Source organism: Bos grunniens, chromosome 4 (genome assembly GCF_055505025.1).
Source record: "Bos grunniens cultivar Pamir isolate PY7600 chromosome 4, Bosgru_T2T1.0, whole genome shotgun sequence".
Classification (NCBI taxonomy): domain Eukaryota; kingdom Metazoa; phylum Chordata; class Mammalia; order Artiodactyla; family Bovidae; genus Bos; species Bos grunniens.
The window spans coordinates 13,407,537-13,420,414 of NC_141168.1; the positions used below are offsets into that span (position 1 = coordinate 13,407,537).

General features: G+C 46.1%; 1 protein-coding gene across 2 annotated transcripts in view; it reads right to left on the reverse strand.

Moving 5' to 3' along the window:
* CLCN1 (chloride voltage-gated channel 1) overlaps positions 1-12,878 on the reverse strand; it is a 38,592-nt gene that overhangs the window by 3,077 nt on the left and 22,637 nt on the right. The window contains exons 13-21 of one of the 2 annotated variants that reach the window (XM_086398313.1): positions 12,132-12,201; positions 11,833-11,943; positions 9,554-9,767; positions 9,171-9,304; positions 5,145-5,386; positions 4,744-4,855; positions 4,320-4,399; positions 4,039-4,077; positions 35-139 (exon numbers count right to left, since the gene is read on the reverse strand). In XM_086398313.1, coding sequence (XP_086254439.1) covers positions 35-139; positions 4,039-4,077; positions 4,320-4,399; positions 4,744-4,855; positions 5,145-5,386; positions 9,171-9,304; positions 9,554-9,767; positions 11,833-11,943; positions 12,132-12,201 — 1,107 coding nt within the window. The remainder of the gene's footprint in view (positions 1-34; positions 140-4,038; positions 4,078-4,319; positions 4,400-4,743; positions 4,856-5,144; positions 5,387-9,170; positions 9,305-9,553; positions 9,768-11,832; positions 11,944-12,131; positions 12,202-12,878) is intronic. The other variant, XM_086398314.1, reaches the window with a different exon arrangement.

The following is a 12,878-nucleotide window of genomic DNA, read 5'->3' on the forward strand; positions in this document are numbered from 1 at the left end:
AGCCCTGCTGGGTGGGCGTTGGGCAAGGACTTGCCTTGTGCAGAGTTGTCTGCTCCACCAGCTGGAAGGGGGACTGGTCAATACAGCAAGAGTCAAAACAGACAGGCTGGCCCAGCTGCTCCTGCTCCCAGGCCTCAATCTGCCAGAGAGGAGAGCCGTCACCCAATATTGGAGCCCCCTTAAACCCCAGATCCTTGATCCCAAACTGCCCTCCAATCCCTGGCCCAGAATCCTGAAATAGGCTGTGAAACTATCAATCACAGCTCCTCCAGGTCGCTGGCCCACCTCCCTTTGCCCCAATAAATTCTCCTCCCTCCTCCAGCCCCAAATCAACCTTCAGCTTCAGGTGCTCAAAACACGCCCCCTTCTTCCTGGTGCCCCAAACGCTTGTTATTCCCCATCCATCTTTCCAGTTTTGTTTTCTACTACTCCTATAATTTTCTTGGGCTCCAAAATCACTGAGGACGGTGGCTGCAGCCATGACATTAAAAGACACTTACTCCTTACAAGAAAAAGTATGACAAACCTAAACAGCGTATCAAAAAGCAGAGACATCCCTTTGTCAACAAAGTCCATCTAGTCAAAGCTATGGTTTTTCCAGTAGTCACCTACAGCTGTGAGAGCTAGACCATAGAGAAGGCTGAGCACCAAATAACTGATGCTTTTGAACTGTGGTGCTGGAGAAGGCTCTTGAGAGTCCACTGCACTACAAGGAGATCAAACCAGTCAGTCTTAAAGGAAATCAACCCTGAATATTCACTGAAAGGACTGATGCTGAAGCTCCAATGTTTTGGCTACCTGATGCAAAGAGCCAGCTCCTTGGAAAAGACTCTGATGCTGGGAAAGATAGAAGGCAGGAGGAGAAGGGGGCGACAGAGGATGAGATGGTTGGATGGCATCACTGACTCAATGGACATGAGCCTGAGCAAACTCTGAGAGAACCAGCGAGGGTCTTGCTCCATCTTAGACTTGCCTTAGCTCTGGACTGAACTCCTCCGGAGTGCTGTGAAGCATCCATCGTTGTGTGTCATTAATAAACCTGCAGGCTGACCTTTTACAAATCAGATCTTGGCAAAACTTTATTGGATTTAAAGAGCTGTTCTGGGTCACATGGCACTTTGTTGACTCAAACAAGCTGCTTTTGTGTGTGTGTTTGGTTGGTTTGTTCTACATTGTATTGCTTTGTCTGTGACCAAAGCAATAAGGCAAAAGTCCAACTGAGCTTTGGATTTTAGATTTGCATGCCCAAATCCCCAAGGTTCCAAATAATCCAGTATCACTGTGGGTCTCATAAACAAATTTTAAATTTTCTGTAACCTCTCTCAGTCCCCTCCTAATGTGCTAGAGAAAACTTTCAGGAGTCCCTTGGACAAAAAAGAGATCAAACCAGTCAATCCTAAAAGAAATCAACCCTGAATATTCCCTGGAAGGACTGATGCTGAAGCTGAAGCTCCAATACTTTCGCCACTGGATGCAAAGAACTGACTCATTGGAAAAGACCCTTAGCAGGTATGTTGCAGACAAGGTTTACTTATATGACAGGGAGCGAGACCCTTGCCAATACTGGTTTGGTTGGTGCTGCCATCCTGCAGTGTGCTCTGATCTTTCCTGGCCTCCCTGGTTCCATTTTCCCTGTCCTCAGGGAACAACAGTAGCAGAACCATTTCCTGTGCACACGCACCAAGCACTTCTCTGCGCCAAGCATTATGCTAATTGCTTCACTCCTTGAGTCCTCTGCCCTATGGTTATCTCTATTTTACAGATGAGGAAAAACAGAGGAACAGAGTGCCTAAGTGTTTGTCCTTAAATGCTTAAGATTACACAGAGGTGGGCATCTGACCTTGACTGCCCATCATGTCCCAGGAACCCCAGTTTTCATCTGCTCTAGGTTTGATGTGATTCCACGACTTTAAAAAGCTCAGCATCAGTTACAAACCGGGGCTCTAATGGGTGTGTATTCCTAACAGAGCGGCGGAATTAGACAAGTCATAGCAAAGACTTCTGGTGACCTAGAATTGAATTCTTTGACTATTCCCAAAGGTGTCATCTTGATATTGTCAAGGGTGTCATCTGTATCCAGCCTGAAAATACATTCAAAATATCCTGAAGTTTGACTCCTATTGTATCTTATCCTTCAAAAGAGTCATGGTGGGTCTCATGGGAGTTGAGAGCTGCTTAAAGTCTTCCCTGAGACAGATATCAGCTAAAAATGTATCATCTATCTTCTTTTTATCCCTAGTTACACTTTATTTCCTGTGGTTATTAAATAACCTCACTGATCGACTAGGTGGCTTTCTTTGGTGCATTAAAAAAAAAAAAAGTATTATTGGTTTCAGCAGCCTAGTAAAGCACTCCTTCATTGTAGTTAAGACCCATCTGATTCCTGCTTGTGGGTAGAAGGAATAGTTCAATTTTTTTCATCTGTGATTATCCATTTGATTTTTCAGGTCATTTATCCAGATATGTTGTGTGTCTTGAGGGGTACAAAGGGGAGAAGGGGAAGACCTGCCTTTCTTTCCTGTCACTAACCACCCTCTCCTCCAATCTTGAGTACTTTTAATTTTTAGCACATATATATTCTGGATGGGATTTTCCAGGTGGTTCAGTGGTAAAGAATGCAGGAGATTCAGGAGAGTCAGGTTGATCCCTGGGTCGGGAAGATCCCCTGGAGGAAGAAATGGCAATCCACTCCGGCATTCTTCCCTTGAAAATCCCATGGAGAGAGGAGCCTGGTGGGCTACAGTCCATAGAGTTCCAAAGAGTTAGACACACGCATGGATGCATATATTCTGGACATCCAGTAGATATTTCTTTGAAGATAATATACATTATGGTATTTTATCAGCTACATACTTTTTGTTGTTTGCTCATTTTGCATATCTAATTTTATATTTTAATATTGAGATAAATTTCCCATGAAAATTACCATTTGAACCATTTTAAGTGTACAATTAAGTGGCTTTTAGTACATTTGAAATGTTCAACCATTGGCAACGTCAAATTTCAGAGAGAGAGAGGGGTGGATGGTTGAATAGGAATTAGGGAACTGGCTTATATAGTTGTGAAGGCTAAAAACTCTGATATTTCAGCCACATACTTTTAAAGCTCTACCTTTCAGCCTTTGCAGCAAGCTTGCCTTCTCTTTTACTAAATGGAATGGTTGCTAATGGATTTTATTGGTGTCTCTCCACACCCCAGGGTAGTTCTGATCTGTACAGCTCAGCCATGTGTTCCCAATCTGTTCCGTGTGCCATGTTCTGGTCACTCAGCACAACCTGCTCCACCCAAGTGCTTGATTTTCTCTCTCATGGACTCAACAGCCACCTCTTTGCGGAAATAGGCATTTGTCCCAAGGAGGCACCACTGTCGGAATTTGCCCTCAGTCTGTGGTTCTTCCCAGTCTCGCTTCCTGGAATCTTCCCATTGTCCACTGTCTCAGGGCCCAGATCAAGCTAGCATAGTAACTTCACCAGGCACTGATTTCCCCATTTTAGTTTGGATGCTGTTCTTCCACCTCCATTTGTATAAGAGTTGGCTGCCCCGTGCCATTTTCCTGCAGGTAAGTGTCATCCTTCCCACATAGCGTCTGCCTGGTCCAGAGCACCCCTAACGTCTCAAAGCTCTAGGGCTCATCCTATCACCATTGGCCCATCTAAACACAGAGGTCAAAACTTCCTTCTCCTGAAATGACACTGGTCCCCATGAGGACACTGCCATGTTTCCCCACCTCCAAGCAATGTGCCCAGCACCACTCCATAGTCAGACCTCACTAACAACCTCTCAAAGTGTTCTTCTGCCTAGCTTCACATCTTATTCTTACAACAACACAATGAAAAAAAAAAAGAGCAATATCTTCACTTAACAAGACAAGGAATTCCCTGGTGATCCAGTGGTTAAGACCCCACGCTTCCAATGCAGGTGGCATGAGTTCTATCCCTGGTCAAGGAACTAAGATTTCTGCATGACACACAGCATAGCCAGCAAAACCAAACAAAACAGAAAAATGATTCACCCCAGCTTCCTGTTTCCTTTACTTACCTCTTCAGGAGACATGTTATCCACTAAATCCGTTGAATCCTAGAGAAGAAAGACATAAGTCCAAGTTCCTTCCCTTTCCTTCCTCGTAGAACCATAACCGCCTCTCCCTGGCCAAGCCACAGATGCCTCTTTCAATCCCATCACCCCTTCCATATGATGAAGCTTCTCCTCTCTGGCGGGACCTCTTCCCTCCCACCTAAGGATCATGGGTTTCTCACTCCTCAAAGACAAGTTCCCTTTCCCAAACTCCCCCTTGCTGACTCCAACACATCTTCTCTCACCTGGGTCATTTTCTTCTTTTTGGGGCGAGCTCTGCCTAGCAAGCAGCGAAGCAGGGACTGAAAGATGGAGGGTCTTGGACCTGAGAGGAGTGGTGGTGAGTGGATGGAAATGGAGACCAAGCAATATCATCCTGGGAGGAAAGGCTTAGGGGCCCCAAGCGGTCCTGATACTTTGTCACAACAGGTCTGCATTTCTAGGTGCCTCACCTCCATAGGACCTCCCCTTTCCCACTCTCCTAATCCAGCCCTTGGCCCCCCCCCCCCACTTTGGGACAGTAACATTGGACTCAAAGAACAGAAATCCCCTCCCACCATCCCCTGGCCTAATCCCTCCTCATAATAGCAGCCCTTAGGTTGAGGAGCACGCAGAGACAACCCACAAGGTGTGAGGCAAGGGTGAGGTGCATGATGGGAGAATCTTTACCTGTAGACTCCAGTGCTTCTAGCTGCTGTTTGTGGCTGGGCAGGGGCCCATTGGGCTCTTCGGGGGGCAGTGGATCAGTAGGAAGGGGGTGAGAAGGATGAAGAGGAGGCATCTGGAGAGAAAAGTAAAAATTCTCAGTCCTAGAGAAGAGGCTACCTCGTCCTGTCTGTACCAGCTGGTGTCCTGGGAAACCTATCTAACACCCTTGTTCTTTCCAGTTCAGAAGTCCTCAAAGCTCTCTGGGTTCTCGTGGCTCCAAAATTTGCAACCTCATCTTCAGTCCCTGGACACAGGGGCACTGATGTCTTAGACTTTGTCAATGATCATCATCAATCCTCTCTCTTCCTGTTTTCCCTTTGCCCCATCTGTCCTGCTCCCCTGACCCTTCCCAGCCTTCTTACCTCGGGCTTCCCATAGAGATCCTCATCTGCATCTTCATCCACAAAGGCAAAGGACTCGGGTCGACCCTGGGGCCAGACACCAGAGCGCCCCCTAGCCGGCCGCACCTTCCCATCGAAGGGCAGCTCGGACAGCTTCCTCGCCATGTCCTGGGCCAACCGCAGCCTTCGCTCGGGACACAGGTGACGCTGCAGGAGGGACTGAAGTTCTGACCGCTCCACGGAGCCCAGCAGGATCATTGAATCTAGGGGAGACCCAGGCTTGGCCTGAGGGTAGCTCGATCACCCCCTTGGCCCCTCTCTCCGCAGGATGGAGTCAGGGACTCAGTCCAGCTCCCGACTCTTTTCAGCTCTTACCCTCTCTTCCTAAAAACTCATTTTCAAAGTCTTTCAGGATTGACCTCACTCAGTCCTTTTTATTTCACCCAGTTAGCACTTAGGGACCCAATTGAGAGTACATTATTACTGTTTAGTCACTTAGTCGTGTCCGACTCTTTGGGACCCCATGGACTATAGCCCACCAGGCTCCCCTGTCCGTGGGATTTCCCAGGCAAGAATAATGGAGTGGGTTGCTATTTCCTTCTCCATGAGAGTATATTAACTGGTGCTAATTTGTACTTATTTTGATGCAGCCCTTACATAGACAGTTTGCAAACAGGTGAACTAGGTATTAAAATAGGCTCATCAACCCTGTCTCCAAAAGAAGACATGTTAAAAGCCATTCACACTGAGATGGGACTATATTGGGCTGGTTAAAAAGTTTGTTTGGGTTTTCTGTATCATCTTATGTGCTGTGTGCTATGCTTAGTCGCTCAGTTGTGTCCGACTCTTTGTGACCTCATGGACTGTAGCCTGCCAGGCTCCTCTGTCCATGGGAGTCTCCAGGCAAGAATACTGGAGTGGGATGCCAGGCCCTCCTCCAGGAGATCTTCTCAATCTAGGGACTGAACCCAGGCCTCCAGAATTGCAGGCAGATTCTTACCATCTGCGTCACTAGGGAAGCCCGTATCATCTTATGGAAAAACCCAAATGAACTTTTTGGCCAACCCAATACTTTGAAAAAAGGCCACCAGGATATCTGATGTTTAATCACTAAAATACTCTGGGTCCTTCTAGGCATAGACATAATGCCTCCTTTTCCAGGAAAAGTTCTTTTATATTTATTAGAATTCCATTACTATCATTAACATTTTCATTGCATTCTAAGGCCATAAGATTGTATGCATGCTAAGTCACTTCAGACTCTTTGCAACCCTGTGAACTATAGCCTGCCAAGATCCTCTGTCCATGGGATTTCCGGGGCAAGAATACTGGAGTGGGTTGCCATGCGCTCTCCTCCAGGGCATCTTCCTGACCCAGGGATCAAACCCACATCTTTTGGATAGACCCCCATGTCTCTTACATCTCCTGAATTGGCAGGCAGGTTCTTTACCACGAGCACTGCCTGAGAAGCCCAAGATTAAGGCAGTGTTATTGAGATAAATCTTTCTGTTAGTCTCATGCTGTGTGCTGTGCTGAGTCGCTTCAGTCCTGTCTGACTGTAAGATCCTAAGGACTGTAGCCCGCCAGGCTCTTCTGTCCATGGAATTCTCCAGACAAGAATAATAGAGTGGGTTGCTGTGCCCTCCTCCAGGGGTTCTTCCTGACCCAGGGATAGAACCTGCATCTCTTATGTCTTCTGCATTGGCAGGCAGGTTCTTTACCACTGTTAAGAATTAGTCATTACTATTAAAACCCTGCAACCCACCAGCCGTATCCCTGTTCCAATGAGGAGCCACTGCTTTAGAGGCCACTGAAAGGCATTTGGGGTTTGGGAAAATATTAAAACTAAGGTAATTTGGATATTCTAATCATCTAAAATTAGAACTGACAATTTAAATGGCTTCAAATGGCCCTATGATTCCATTACACTAATTCAAACATTAGACAACTATTTATTTAATATCTGGTAAATACCTATAAGGAAGAAGTCTGAGGGAGACAGATGTTATAGTCTCAGCCCTCAAAGGATACTGAATCTAGTGAAGAAGATAAGACATGGATATAGAAACCACAGTAAGAAGTAATACGAAGCAAGATTAAGTGTCAGAGGTGGGCAGAAAGGATGGTGAAGGAGGTGAAATCACTACTTATCAAAGATGTTTACTCCTTCGCATGGAACAGTCTCATCTGCTCCTTAAATTGGGTATTAAAGAACAGCTGTCATTTAGCTATGGGGCAAAGACAGCCACCTCAGGGGGTGTAAGATTTACAGCTGAGCCTCATTATTCACAGATTCCCTATTTGTGAAGGCTTCCCTGATGGCTCAGTCAGTAAAGCATCCACCTACAATGCAGGAGACCCAGGTTCAATCCCTGGGTCAGGAAGATTCCCTGGAGAAGGAAATGGCAACCCATTCCAGTATTCTTGCCTGGAGAATCCCAGGGACAGAGGAGTCTGGTGAGCTACAGCCTATGAGGTTGCAAGAGCCAGACACGATTTAGAAACTAAACCACTACCATTACCTATTTGTGAATTCACCCACTGGCTCAAGTATATTTGTAACCCAAAATCAATACATGCTGTGCTTTCCCCATCATTCACAGCACATGTAAAGCAGCAAAAGATCTGAGCTGCCCCACACACATGTTCCCAGTTGAGTCTGAACAGAGTGAAACGCTGCCTTTTTTTTTTTCTCTAGCTTCACAAGTGTTCCTTTCATGATCCATTGAATGCCATGATTTTTATATTCTTGTGTTTCATGATGGTGATTTTGTTGTTTACAATTGACCCCAAGCAAGAAGGCTTTGATGTGCCTTATGGAGAAAATACATGTGTTAGATAAGCTTTATTTAGCCATGAGCTATCGTGCTGTTGGTCGTGCTGAGTTCCAAGTTAATGAATTAACAACAGACATGAAATAAGTTGTCTTTAAGGAGAAACACAGGGCTTCCCAGGTGGCACTAGTAAAGAACTCGCCTGCCAATGAAGGAGACGTAAGAGACATGGGTTCAATCCCTGGGTCAGGAAGATCCCCTGGAGGAGGGCATGGCAACCCACTCCAGTATTCTTGCCTGGAGAATCCCATGGACAGAGGAGCCTGGCAGGCTACAGTCCACAGGGTCACAAAGAGTCAGACATGACTGAAGCAACTTAGCACACACGCAAGGAGAAACCCATTTAAGACAAGTGTATGCTGCTTTGGCTGCTGCTGCTGCTAAGTCGCTTCAGTCGTATCTGACTCTGTGTGACCTCATAGACGGCAGCCCACCAGGCTCCCCCATCCTGGGATTCCCCAGGCAAGAACACTGGAGTGGGTTGCCATTTCCTTCTCCAATGCATGAAAGTGAAAAGTGAAAGTGAGGTCGCTCAGTCGTGTCCGACTCTTCTCGACTCCATGAACTGCAGCCCACCAGGCTCCTCCGTCCATGGGATTTTCCAGGCAAGAGTACTGAAGTGGGGTGCCATTGTCTTCGCCAGCTGCTTTGACTACTTGAAGAAAATGTGACCAGAGGCTTGCAGGAACTTCACCTTGAATTTCCTTTGGGAGCAATGGTTCAGTGAAGTGAAAGTCGCTCAGTTGTGTCCGACTGTTTACGACCCCATGGATTACACAGTCCATGGAATTCTCCAGGCCAGAGTACTGGAGTGGGTAGCCTTTCCCTTCTCCAGGGGATCTTCCCAAGCCAGGGATCGAACGCAGGTCTCCCGCATTGAGGGCAGATTCTTTGCCAGCTGAACTACAAGGTTCGTAAGCACAGTATCCCTAATTCAGTGTTCATGGCAAGTTTTTAGAACATAACTACAAGGAATAATGAGAATCAACTGTATTTCTTTCACTGGATTTTTAACTGTCTTCCTGCATTGTGGTCTGTGCTTTTCCTTCCTTGAAGATGATGGATCATGTTCGCTAAGGAGCAGGGGCCAGGTGGCCTGTAGCAGACTGGGTGGCCCCTACAGACAAGCGCTCACCCCAGTACTGCCTGCACTTCTGTGGCGCCTTTGTTCAGGTCACTAGCCCAGGAATCTGCTTCCTTCCCTCCCACTGACCTTTCGATTCAACCAGTGGTAAAGTCTTGACTGTGGTGGTCTGGAGCAGGTTTCGCAACTCCCCGTATGTGCAGGAAGCTGAAACAAACTTCACATCCCGTACCATGATGTCCTCAACAAAGATTGTAAATTTGCTATGGAGGGAGAAAGCACCGGGGAGGTTAGCCCCACCATATGTGCCTGTCCTTGGTTGTCCCTTCCACTCCTCCCATGAGGTTTTCACCATGCATTTGATCACTCTTAAAATTATTAAGTACACGGGAATATAAAAATAAGTAAAAAAAGCAGTGCATCCAGACATCAACCCTAACCTCATTCTCAATCTCAGAACCTCCCACCCCCACCCCATCAGATCTGAACTAATTCCAGCTGGTGCCCCTGACCTGAGCTGGTTCCAACCAAGGTCAGGCAAGTAGGGTAGCTTCTTGACCTGGATGATGCTGTCGTAAAGGGAGGGCTGCAGGCTCTGAGCCACCATGTTGGCCAAGATAACAGCCACCATCATGGGTAGGATGTGCGCAATCTGACCCGTTAGTTCGAAGCAAATCACGGCTGTGGAGACTGTGTGGGACACCGCGCCAGTCAGTGCTGCTGCTCCTGGAATCAGACACAGATGTGCACCCTGCGTTAGGGCTGCCTTTCCTGGCATGGTGGCTACGTAGAGGGGGCGGTGATGGGTGTGACACAGGGTGAGGGGATGTGACCCTGGGCAGTGCCAGCACTCCTGAGATGACCCTGTGTCAAGTAGGGGCTAGAATGCTGAGCTGTTAGAAAATCATTTTGATCTCATTCTACGACCTTTGGCAACTTAAAAAATTTTGTGTGTCCAAATTTTCATTTATAAAATATAGTGATGTGTTATCTGTTCCTTGCTTTTAAACAATTGGATCACTCTTAACTGAGCATTTTTAAAAACCCATTTACAGCATTTATTTTGGGCCTCAGGTTCTGATGCCAACAATTTATGAGCAGATTCAAAACCCAAGAATCGTGCTGTGGGCTTGGAGCAATGAGATCCTGATTCTATCTCTCAATGGTATGAGAAGAACTTAATCCATCTGGAACCCCATTCTCTCATCTCTAAGGCGAAAGGGGTCATTAGATAAGTTCTAAGGCCCTTGCAGATCTAAAACATTATGATTCCATAAGCTCTTTGAAGATAGAATCTGTCTTACTTGTTTTTGGTTATGATTTCCCATCAGCCAAAGAGTCCCTAGTACATGAACTTTATTTCTTATTTAAACTTGGGAAGATATGCTATGAGAAAAGATGCTGGGGAAGCCATACATGAAAATAGAGTAAGAAAAAGTCACAAAAGATAAAGATCAGGAGGAATGGTTTTACTGGATAGTGCATGCAATATACTATAGAACATTAACACAGCCAGAGGATGACATGGCTGGATGGCATCACTGACTCGATGGACTTGAGTCTGAGTGAACTCCGGGAGTTTGTGATGGACAGGGAGGCCTGGCATGCTGCGATTCATGGGGTCGCAAAGAGTCGGACACGATTGAGCAACTGAACTGAACTGAACTGATGTATATATCCAATATAGAAGCCTACATATATATATATATATATATATATATATATATATATATATATATATATATATATATGGGCTTCCCAGGTAGCTCAGTGGTAAAGAATTCACCTGCCAATGCAGGAACCACAGAATACATAGGTTTGATCCCTGGGTCAGAAAGACCCCCTAGAGGAGAGCATGGCAACCCACTCCAGTATTCTTGCCTGGTGAATCCTATGGACACAGGAGCCTGGTGGGCTACTCATAGGATCACAAAGAGTCGGACGTGGCTGAAGTGACATAGCATGCATGCATGCTAAGGGAAATGTCTACCAGAGAGGTTGAAGGGATATAAGAGGCGTGAAGATAGGGAATAATAGCAGATGCAAGAAGTTTTTGTACAAAACTGTGATGGGGGACTAAGGTCACCGGATGTTCTATAAAGCTGATTAATTCTTCTACATCAAAGGGAAGTGTGGCCTTAGATGCCATGGGAGTTTAATAAAGAGGAGAGTGAAGGAGGAAGCATAATCATTCTAGGGAATATCCTAGTCATTTTGTTAGACATGGTTTTTGGGTGGAAGGGACCATACATGTAATGGAAAAAGATAATCTCAGACTCTCAAAATGTTAGACATCTCAGAAGTCATTTTAGAATAAAGAAACTAAAGTGCAGAAAGGCAGGTAATCTGCCCCATGGTCATCTAGTGACAAGACGTGGGGATGAGACCACAGCCCACATTTCTTAGCTCTTAGTCATAGGCTCCTAAGTCTCGTCAATGTGAGCACACCAGCAGGTAGGAGTATTCGAGCCAGTCACAAACACTGTTCTTTCCACGATTCTTTGGAGAAAAAGAAAAAGCCCTTACCAAACACTCAGAGGCAATCCTGGGTGTTCTCATCCTTATTATCTCATTTAATCCCTGAAATCCCTATTCTGTGTGAAGAAATACGGAGGCTCAGAGATGTTTAATGAGAGCTAATTAGAGTCAGAGCCAAGGGCTGATTATTTAAATAAAAGTTGAATTAAATAGCATTAAATGAAGACTGTTATTGTATAGCCTGGAATGCAGATGTCATGGGAGAGTCTGAGTGTGGGTGTCCAGGATTACAGGAGGGTGGAATGTGGCTTACCAATAACTGCGTAGCCCCCAGGTAGGATCTTGTAGATGATGTCATCAAATAAGATACCATCTGGGAAGAGCATGGCCATGATCTCTCCTACTAGCCTTCCGAATGCAGCTCCTAGGGAGAGACCAAAGGAAGGAAGGTGTTGAGAGATCCAAGTTCTTTATCCTCCATTTTTTAAGAGCCAATGCCTCCTTGGGTGCTAATACTGAACACAAGCCCCCAGCATTCCAGGCCTTTCCTTATTTTCACAGTACCCTAGCTTGAACCACCAGTAAGGTCCCAGGCTTCTCATCAGAACTTACCGAGCACGAACACAGGCATGAAACCTCCGCAGGGTATGGGCATGGTGGTGGCCACGATGGACATCCAGAACTGGGGTAAAAAGAGGCGTCAGCGCACCCTCCAGACTGTGCCCAACACACACACACACTCACAACCCCCTTCTTTCCTGCTTCTTGTTCCAAGAGGTACAGAAATCCTGGGAGAGCTAATCCTTCTGGAAGTCATCTTGTCTGTCACCTTCCCCCAGAACCAAAAAAAGCATGGAGCACTCAGGCTAAGATATCACCAAAGACAACATTATAAGAAGGTTCCTCCAGGCAGTTAACCCAAATCGCTCCTACCTGGAGTGAGAATATTTGCCTTTAGATAATCAAAACAAGGATTGGGGCCCCAGGGGACTCCTCTGTCACTGCCCCCAAAGGGTCCTAGCCCACTGTATCCTCTTAACCCCAAAAGGTCACCTCAGCAGAGCAGCCTGAAGCTCTTGAACCTGCAGGATATCTTTTCCTGGCCAGACTATGTTTCCGAAAAAGAGCCTCATTTCCAAGCGACAGACACCTTCAAGTCATAGTGATTTACTGTGTGACTGACTTAGCTTCAGGAGGGTCATTTACAAAGCCATCTACATTGTAAACCTCACAAGGGAGCCTGGAGTGAAGATGGCCCTGCCTGAGCCATTTGCTTTAACATTTTCCTTTAACATCAAATCACCTTCAACAAAGATGAGAAAATCAGATCTGTCCGGACCAACCTGCAAGAGTACATTG